Raw genomic sequence first — 10,740 nt, forward strand, 5'->3', positions numbered from 1 at the left:
TTCAAATTTTTCAGAATTTTTTCAAGCAACATCTGAAACTACTTCTTAAATGATTTGAGTTTTCAGCTTTTCAGAAAAGTAAATACGTAATTTTTCTAAAATAATCGAAAATCGAAAAACTTTTTGGGAATCTATCCAAATATTTTTACTTTTTCTTAAATTATGGCAAGACTACCCTTCAAAATTTAAATGTTTTAAACTACTAGTATGTAAAACGTTCCAGGGAATCGATTGACATCAAGAAAACTGCAAAATTCATAATAGTTTTGATAGTCGAATTTATATTTTTTGATATTTTTGATTTTTTATCAGAAATTTTCGCGATAACTATTTACCGTAGAGCACTGATCTTTTTTTATATACGATAGAAAATTAAATTTTCTTTCCAACGGTACCAAATATAAGAGGTTATCTCCAACAAGTCCGGAGTTATTGGCATTAGACCGCTCCGGGTACCAAAAATCGACCAAAATTTCAACTTTAAAATTGATCCATTTAACGTTTTTTACATTTCTAGAGGTCTTAAAGACTCAAATAACTTTTTTTATTTTGTAAATTGCGGCAAAACTGTGTCTCAATGACATAATATTTTGACCTAWACCTATGTAAAATGTTCCGGGGAATCGATTGGCGTCAATTAAACTGCTAAATTCGAAGTAGTTTTGAAGTTATAGTCGGATTTAAATTCTTGATATTTTTGACTTTATCAGAAATTTTCTCGATAACTATTCATCGTAGAGCACTGAAATTTTTCACATATGATAGAAAATTCAATTTTCTATCCAACGGTACCAAATATAGGAGGTTTTCTTTAATAAGTCAAGAGTTATTGCCATTAGACCGCTCCGGGTACCAAAAATCGACCAAAATCTCGACAAAAATAAAAAAAAATTATCTTTAAAATTGATCTATTTTACGTTTTTTACATTTCTAGAGGTCTTAAGGACTCAAATAAGTGCATAAAACGACATGGGGTCAAGTTTCAAAAATTTTGAATTTTTTTGAATTTTTCAAGGGGAACGGTAGTAAAATCGTAAAAATAGTCAATTTACCTTAAGTCGTAAAAACGGTTGAAATATGGTTTTCTAGACGTAAAATTACGCGCTGAACACGATTCAACTAGTTAAAATACTCTACGATGCATAGTTTTTGAGATATTGAGTAATAAAGTTAAGAATAAGGCTAAAAGTAAAAGCACTATATCCGATTTTGACAAAAAATCAACATTTTTTTATTCTTATGAAAAATTAGTACTATATGTAAAATTAACCGGAGAACACGCCTGGAAACATCGTTTTGACCTAGGACTCATAGTTTTCGAGATATGAATTTTTTTTTGAAAAAACTAAAAATGGCTCTGTACCCGGAACCATAACCCGGACTTCCGGTTTGCGCCAGTAATTAGATAATTTTAAGCTAATTTTAATGGTTTTTACCCCTTTGCTCTAAGTTCTATAATTTCGTAGAAAAACGCGTTTAAAGTTTCACAATTTTGACAATTTTGAATTTTTAAACGCCGATTACGGCGAAACTAAAGGAGATAGCGCAAAATAATTGGGAAATTTGTAATTAGCGCGTCAAAATCTATCGGATAAGATAGATTTAAATTGAATCTGAGACATGTTTAAAAACACTAGTTTTTAAGGGGGGTGTTGACAAATTTCTACTTTTTTTTATTTTGTAAATTGCGGCAAAACTGTGTCTCAATGACATAATATTTTGACCTAAACCTATGTAAAATGTTCCGGGGAATCGATTGGCGTCAATTAAACTGCAAAATTCGTAGTAGTTTTGAAGTTATAGTCGGATTTAAATTCTCGATATTTTTGACTTTATCAGAAATTTTCTCGTAACTATTCATCGTAGAGCACTGAAATTTTTAATATATGATAGAAAATTCAATTTTCTATCCAACGGTACCAAATATAAGAAATTATCTCCAATAAGTCCGGAGTTATTGCTATTAGACCGCTCCGGGTACCAAAAATCGACCAAAATCTCGACAAAAATCAAAAAAAAAATTAACTTTAAAATTGATCTATTTTACGTTTTTTACATTTCTAGAGGTCTTAAGGATTCAAATAAGTTCATAAAACGCCATTGGAACAAGTTTAAAAAATTTCCAATTTTTTGAATTTTTGAAGATGTAAAATCGTAAAAATAGTCAATTTAATAAAAGTCGTAAAAACGCTTGAAATATGGTTTTCTAGACACAAAATTTCGCGCTGAACACGATACAACAAGTTAAAATACTCTACGATGCATAATTTTTCAGATATTGAATTATAAAATTAAGAATAGTGCTTAAGTCATAAGCTTTATTTTTGAGTTTATCTTCAATTTTCTCGAAAACTGTTTATCGTAGAACACTGATCTTTTTGTTTATGACAGGAAATTAAATTTTCTTTCCAACGGCTAACACTAATAGGTCCGGAGTTATTGTCAATAGACCAATCCGGGTACCAAAAATCGAAAAAAAACACAAGAAACTAATTTTTGAAAAAATTTTGATTATAGCAGAGACACTGGCTGGGGGCGTAGTGGCGCAGCAATAATTTTAAACCCCAGTTAGAAATTTTTCCCTAATTCTAATAAACATAATAATACAACAAATATAAAAACATATATTCTCCAAAACCTTAGAATTTCCTACAAATTGCGTAAATAGTGTAAAAAATTGTTCTTGACCCTCCGATAAAACTCCTCCTTGTCCGAAATCGCAATATTGAAATTGTCCAAAAACTCTTTTCCTCCTTCTGCCGCCTCCACGAAATCCGGCGCCTCGCTTGATTCACAAATCGAGTATTTTACAACCCAAGGTTGGAGGAATAGTCCATACCGTGCGAATTTCCCCCAATGTTCCACCAATTTTCCATAAGGGAAAACCTCCTCCACATCGCACCCCAAACTCCTCAAACACGACCCCAAACTCCGGTYGTAAATCCGTAAAAATTCCCKCACATTTGGATGCGTTTCAGTGTCACAACAGCCGTAGATAAAATGGGACAAGTCCATAACAGGCGAGGCCAAACCTGAACATTGCCAGTCCAAAATTCGCACACTCACTGGTTTATTGTTCTCTTCTCTGAACATGAAATTATTGTTCCAACAATCGCCATGAACAATAACCTGAAAATCTTGTTCTTCGGCGAAAAGTTGTGTGAAAATGGACGTAGCGTCCTGTTTCGACAAGTCCAATTCGGACTTGTGGCCAAAACAGGCGTTTTTGGCCTCGGTGTAGTCCTCCCACATGACGCCAACCAAGTCCACTGCAAGGATAAAATGACAAAACATGTTGATGTTATTTCGGGTCAATTGATCGAAAATTGGCCTTTTTCGAGTCCTAAGGGCATAGGAAAAGGCATGCCATTTACCATATGCCTCCAAGACGAGTCTAACATGCCCAAAACCCAAAACCTTGGTCCTGTCACACACTTCAAAACCTTGTTTTTTCAAGTTCTCCAAAATTAGGACTTCCCCCGAGTCCTCAATTTGGGTAAAGTGACAAAAAGGCATGAAATCGAGCAAATTCTCGCCGGTTTTTGCCTCAAGGTCACGAAATGTGGGCAAGACTTGCTCATAAATGAAGATTTCTTTCTCGAAGGTCAGTTTCATGGGCGTTTGGTGTCGCAAAATGGGACTGTTTTTCGATGATTTGATCACAAGGTCGAGGGTTTTGGGGCTTGTGATTGTGACGAAGGTTATGTCACCCATGTAGCCCTCATCTTTGCCACTTTTACCACAAATTTTGTACTCAAATTGATGGGTTTTTGCGACGTGGGAAAGCCAGGTTTTGATCTTGTCGCACATTTTTCACACACTGAATGGATTTTATCTCTGTTTGAGTGGCGGGAGAAACATATTGTGCAATGTTGTAAAATCTTATCAATTTTTTGTTTTGTTTTCTTTATTTTTTTTATAATTTTTATATTTATCTATATTTTTGTCCTTGTTTTTTCTTAACTTGCAAATTTTGAGTTGTAACACTATTGCAGTTACGTTATTTTCAATAAAGCCCACTTTAGCTTTGCGTTATGTCAAGAAATCACTAATTGTTTATTTTTTTAACGATGCGGTTACGTTGCTCCTTAATAAAGTTTACTCTAGTATTTTTCATAAATACGTAACTAAAGATCTATTTATGCGATAGGTAATAACGAATAAAATGTAAGCGTGGCTTTATTGTCATATTTACGCTATGTTACGCCACGTTAAGTTGTATATTTTATTTAAAAATGGAAAAATTTGCTTGTTACGTTATGTTATATCAAATTTATTTTTGTAATAGTATTTTTTAAAAGATAATACGCACCGCACCTAAAGATGTGTTTCACCGACGGGTCAGAGTGTAAAAGGAGCTTTATTTTTATAGGTTTGCGTAACGATGATGTGTGAAATTGTAGAGTTAGGGTATGTTTACACACACGCAACGTAAGAAAATAAAAAAATTGAAAATAAAGTTTGGTTTAGGAAAAATTGTTTTATTTATTTCATTCATGGACTTAATTTATTATTTTCTATACACAGTTAAGTTACGAAAGTGTAAACTGGCTTTATTTAGCATCAAGATCAAACTTTTTGTGATTCACACCTTAGAAGTTACGTTAATTAACTAATTTACTACGTTTACCGGCGGATATACAGGTCAAGACTGTGAAAGTAGCTTAATTCTCATCACATCACTGTAAACAACTATTAGGCTAAAGGTATGTTTAGAGATGCGTAACGTAACAATCTTGTCATAACTTAAATTAATTGTTATGATTGTTTCACAACGTTGCATTTATGTTATTTTTGATAAAGCCCGCTTTAGCTTTTCGTTATGTTAGGAAATCACTAATTGTTCATTTTTTTAACGATGCGGTTACGTTGCTTTTTGATAAAGTCTAATTCACAACGTTCACTTAATTTTAATTAGCGCTACGTTAAGAAAACACTAATTTTTTTTTTGATTATCGAATAGTATTTTTTAACATATAAATACGTAACTAAAGATCTATTTCTGCGATACTTAATAACGAATAAAATGTAAGCGTGGCTTTATTGTCATACTTACGCTATGTTACGCGATATTAAGTTGTGTAAAATTAGATTTAAAAAAAGGAAAAATTGATTGTTACGTTATGTTACGTCAGATTTGATTTTGGAAAAGTGTTTTTCAAAATATAATACGCAACTAAAGGTTTGTTTACGTGATACTTAATAATGTAAGAAGCATTTGTATAAATTTTTAAATATTTGTTACGTCTACCGACGGTTTAGAGTGTAAAAAGAGCTTTATTTTTATAGGTTTGCGTAACGTAAGAATATCTTCTTAAAAAGAAAATAGGGAAATTAAAAATAAAGTTTGGTTTTGAAAAAATTGTTTTATTTATTTTATTTACAAAATATAAAGAGATTTCTATACACAGTTACATTACGAAAGTGTAAACTGGCTTTATTCAGCATAATAAAATCAAACTTTTTGTGATTCACGCTGTAGAAGTTATGTTAATTTTCTACGTTTACCGGCGGATATACAGGTCAAGACCGTGAAAGGGGCTTAATTCATATCACATCACTGTAAACAATTAGGCTAAAGGTATGTTTAGAGATGGGCAACGTAACAATCTTGTCATAAATTAAATTAATTATTCTGCAGTTACGTTATTTTTGATAAAGCCTTAAACTCAAGACAGTTTAATCTTTTTAAACTTTTTTTTTAAATCTTTAAACTATCATTATCTTTGAAAGTACAAAAAAACAACAATTTTACGAAAATTTTTATAATTTTTGAATGTGTTTTATACTCTTATTTAGTTTTTTATTTTTTATCCTTTCAGTTTTTCGTTTGGAATCTTTAGATTCTTTGACATTTTTACAAAAACTATTTTTATTGAATTTATCTCTCTTTTTTTTATCTACTTTTTTTATACAATTTATATATCCTTCTGTTTCTTTATCTTTATATTCTTTCAATTTACAAATTTAAATTGTCTAAACAAAGGATTTATAACGGAAATTATAACATTTGAAAAGATTTTTTCAGTCTTTGCAACCTTTTTTTATAATTTCAAAATTTTTTCTAGGTTTTGATTTTGTTGCACATTTTTTGCACACTGAATAAATTTGAATGTTATATTTGTGGTGAGAGAAAGATATTGAGCAATATTGTGAAATTGTTTGACCAATTCAATTATGAATTGTGTCAGAAAAACTTTTTTTTCTGATACTCACATATAGTAATTTTTTCCTTGATCTATTTGAAAGCTGTGTTTTTTATGAACTGAATAATTAGTAAAATGTTATTAATTTAGTTTATTGTTCTGAGACCACGTTTTAAAGTTTTCAGCGAGAAATTAGCAAAAAGCAGATTATAGGTTTTAAAATTTAACAGTAAAAAAATCTGTTTTTTATGAATAAAATAATGAATAAAATGTTTTTAATGTTCTAAAACTTTTCAGGTTTCAAGTCTTTTAGCGAGAAATTACAAAAAAAGTAAATTATACGAAATGTAATTTATGCAAAATCTGTTTATTTGACACTAAAGAGAAGCTTTTTTACATGTAAATTTAGCATCGATTTTGAATTATTTTGAAACTTTGTTGAGTTCAGGGTTTCAGGGGCAAATTGGACGTAATGAAATTTGTGCAAATTTTTTTTGTTTTGTTCTGAAACTTTTCAGATTTAAGATAGCAAGAAATTATAAAAAAAGCAGATTATATCTAATGAAATTTTTGAAAAATCTATTAAATAAGCTGTGATTTTCGTGGACTGAGCAATTACTAAAATGTCATTAACTTAGCATTCTCCATTTTGTCTCGTTTTCAAACTTTAGATTTCAGGGTTTTCAGTAAGAAATTACAAAAAAAAACATTACGAGAAATTTATTTATTTAACACTTAGGAAAAGCGTTTTTCATGAACTGAATAATTAGTAAAATGTCACCTATTTAACATTCCTGATTTTATATTATTCTGAAACTTTTTAGCTTTCAGGATTTTCAGAGGAAAATTACAAAAAAAAAAACGCAAATTATAGGTAATGAAATTTATGCAATACCTATTTATTTGACACTAAAGAAAAGTTTGTTTGTCATGAACTGAATCATTAGGTAGTAATTAAAAAAAAATAGTAATAATAAAAGAATTACAAAGAATGTAGATTATACGTAATGAAATTTTTTGCATAAAGTTGACACTAAAGAGAAGCTTGTTTTTCATGAACTGAATAATTAGTAAAATGCCCCAATTCAGCATTCCTGATTTTGTATTGTTCTGCAACTTAAAAAAAAAAACGCAAATTATAGGGAATTAAATTTTTCTTCTTGATGCTTCTTTTTCTTTGACATTTACAAAAATTTTATTTATTAGAAAATGTAAAAAATATGTTTTGAACAATCATTAATTTTTTTTTTTAATTAAAAAAAAAGATGTTATTTATTACCGAATTTTTTGTAATAATTTTATTTAAAATATTTCAATATGTAATTTGTTTGTTTCCAAAAATTGGACTTCTTCAAAGTAATCTATTAGTCCAGAAGCTAATGATTTTTTCGATTAATTTTTTTTAGCTAATGAAGCTAAGAAATGAGGAAAAAACTCTCTGGGAGGTTCGTTCATGGGGATACAAATTAAATGAGTTGAACTTATTTTTACCATTATGAACTTTTTTGATTTACTAAAATTACAGTCAAAGCAATTTGCAAATTTTCAGGACAACCAAAATAAAATCACCAGTTTTTTTCAGTTTTTCAGTTTCAGTCAGGCTGTTTTTTAATTAACTTTAGTACACGATTTGTTATATAATCCGAGGTGGAACCAATTTTATTACTAAAAAAATTTTGCAAAATTTAATTTGACACTAAGGAAAAGCTTTTTTCATAAATGAGTAATAAAGTATTAAAACGTCATTAATTTGACATTCTCGATTTTGCTTTGTATTGAATTTTTTCAGGTTTCAGGGCTTTCAGCAAAAACTTATTTGACACTGAAAAATGTGTTTCTTATGCACTGAAAAATCTAAAATGTCTTCAATTTAACATCGATTTTGTCTAGATTTTAAAACTTTGTAGGTTTCAGGGTTTTCTGCAAGATATTACAAAGAAAATGGGAAACTAGACGTAATGAAATTTGTGCAAAATTATTTTTTCGTATTGTTGTACAATTAGTAAAATGTAATTAACTTAGCATCCTCCATTTTGTATTGTTTCAGAAATTCAGATTTCAGGGTTTTCAGTAATAAATTGCAATAAAACAGACTACGCAGAAGTTATTTATTTAACACTTAAGAAAAGCGTTTTTCATGAACTGAATAATTAGTAAAATGTCACCAATTTAGCATTCTTGATTTTGTATTGTTCTGAAATTTTTTAGATTTCAGGGTTTTCAGTGAAAATTTACAAAAAAACGCAGATTAATATACGTAATGTAGTTTTTGCAGAATCTAATTTAACACGAAAGAAAAGCTTTGTCTTTTCATGAATCGAATAATTAACAAATTAAAATCTCATTAATTTAACATGTTCGATTTTATATTGTTCTGAAACTTTTTAGGTTTCAGAATTTTCAGCGGGTAATTACAAAAACAAACACAAATTAAATAATTGTACTAAAACTTCTGAGCTTTCAGCAAAAGATTAAAAAAAACTTATTTGACATTAAAAAATGCACTGAATAATCAGTAAAGTGCCATCAATTTAGCATATTGTTTGCTAACTTAACAATAACAAAACGGAAAATTTCGAATTTTAATCTTCAAAACAAAAAAATTCCTCGGTTTAATTCGTAATTTATTCTTATCTCGGCCATTATTTAAGGATTTGTCTCAGTTTTTTTCCCACTTTATGAAAAAATGTCAAGTCTAGTGGAAAGTGAAATTAAGCAGTGGCTCTCAACAGCCTTAAAACCGCGAAATTTATCCAATTTCTCCGTAAAACTCGTGGGAAATTCAGGCAAAGGCGACGGTTACGTCGGCGATATCACTTTTGTGCAACTTTCAACCCCCCACCAGGACTACCATCTAGTGTTAAAATGCAACAAACCGTGCAAAATTCAAGGACACAATGAAATAATCAAAACAATTTTCCTCCGCGAAATATTCTTCTACGAAACACTCCTACCAACTTTTATTAACTTCCAAAAAGAGAAAGATTTGGGGGAAATCTTCGACAGTGTGGCCAACTGTTACGGCAGTTACAAGAGCGAAAGCACTCAGGTGATAGTTCTTGAAGATTTGAAGAAATTGGGGTACGAAATGTGGCCAGTGAAGAAGCCCCTGAATCGGGCACATATCGAGTGTGTTGTGCGAGAGTATGGGAAATTTCATGCGACTTCAGTGGCCCTGAAAACGCTGAAACCTGAAAAGTTTCAAGAGATTCTAGCTTTGTTGAACCGCACYTTGAGTGACATGTTTCAGACACCTGCAATGCAAAATATCGTCACGAAATCGCTACAAAAAGTGATTGAGTGGCTTGAGGGGCGAGTGGAGGAGAAAATCCTCACAAAATTAACACTTTTGAGGGAGCAAATCCCACAGTTGACTGTGGAATTTGAGGAAAAAGCGCCACTGAAAGTGGTGTGTCATGGCGGTTGCTGGAATAATAATTTCATGTACAAATATAACGTACGTTTTTTTGGTATTGTTTCAGTTATTTTCATTTTTTTTCAGGACAAAACTAATGTCCCCTCAAAAGTGATGATAATCGACTGGCAGGTGTCAACCTACGGGACACCAATCTCCGATTTGTCTTATTTCCTTTTCAGTTGTATTTCAGACCAAGATATTGGAAATATGGAAGATATTTTGCGTGTTTATCACCGATCGTTTTCAAATCACCTGAAAAAGTTTGGTTTGATTCCTGAAAATTTGTATCCACGTGAAGAGTTTTTAAAAGATTGGAACACTTGTGCCAAATATGGACTTGTAATGGCCCTTAGGAGTATAAGAACTTCTTTCGTTGAAAAAGATGAGATTATGGATGTGGGGGAGGCTCTCGAACAAGGAATTGACTTGGGTGATTATTTTACACGAGAAATTAGAAACATGGAAGGATATAAAAAAAGAATTGAATATCTTGTAAAATACGCTTACGACCCTGGATTATTTTGAAAAATTAAGTAAAATAAGAGAAAATGTTTGAATTTTTGGTATTTTTTTATTAATCGCTCAAATTTTGGTTCTAAGACCGGTTTTAACACAATTTTAATTTTTGAAATCTCTTTATCTAACTTTTTCACCTTATACACAAAGTAACATTGAGTTTTTATCTCATTTTGAGTATTTGTAACGAATTGCAAAATTCATTAGTTTTTAATATTTTATGAAAAAACGCATTATTTAAATTAGATGAACAAAAATACAGTAGCATAAGTAGGTAATCCACAATACACTAAAAATAAATCAAAAATTTTTTCCATACAGTTTTGTTATAAAAAAATAAAATAGCCAAAAATAGAGATTATTTAAATTTATTTTTAAACGGCAGAACGATTTATTTTTTATTCAGTATAGTTCAACCTTAAGCATTTATTTTGATGAAATTCATTGATTTTCGGCTTAAATTTGAGTCAAATCAACTGGAAATTGCACAAAGTGCTTCATTTTGGCCTAAAATTGGATTTTAAACAATTATTTTTATCAAATACTTTTCTTAACTAGAGAAAAATAGGCAAATTTCGTCTCTTAAAAAATACTTTTTAAATCGTAGTGATAATAATATTTTCAAAGCCATTTGTTTAAGCGATAAAAATTTTACTCCAT

At 30.2% G+C, this 10,740-nt stretch overlaps 2 protein-coding genes across 2 annotated transcripts; one reads left to right on the forward strand and one right to left on the reverse strand.

Annotated features, from left to right (window-relative positions):
- Positions 1 to 2,608: 2,608 nt before the first annotated feature.
- On the reverse strand, positions 2,609 to 3,810 carry LOC123012036. The gene has a single exon (XM_044409795.1). It carries the CDS (start codon positions 3,808 to 3,810, stop codon positions 2,650 to 2,652), a length of 1,161 nt encoding a protein of 386 aa, XP_044265730.1. The 3' UTR covers positions 2,609 to 2,649.
- Positions 3,811 to 8,832: 5,022 nt separating this feature from the next.
- Positions 8,833 to 10,719, forward strand: LOC123012033. Its single transcript, XM_044409793.1, has 2 exons — positions 8,833 to 9,603; positions 9,649 to 10,719. The coding sequence occupies exons 1-2, from the start codon at positions 8,833 to 8,835 to the stop codon at positions 10,087 to 10,089; spliced, it is 1,212 nt and encodes a 403-aa protein (XP_044265728.1). The 3' UTR covers positions 10,090 to 10,719.
- Positions 10,720 to 10,740: the final 21 nt, after the last annotated feature.

This window comes from Tribolium madens, unplaced genomic scaffold (genome assembly GCF_015345945.1).
Source record: "Tribolium madens isolate multiple individuals breed KSU strain unplaced genomic scaffold, Tmad_KSU_1.1 Scaffold_91;HRSCAF=231;Tcas5.2_LG7, whole genome shotgun sequence".
NCBI lineage: Eukaryota > Metazoa > Arthropoda > Insecta > Coleoptera > Tenebrionidae > Tribolium > Tribolium madens.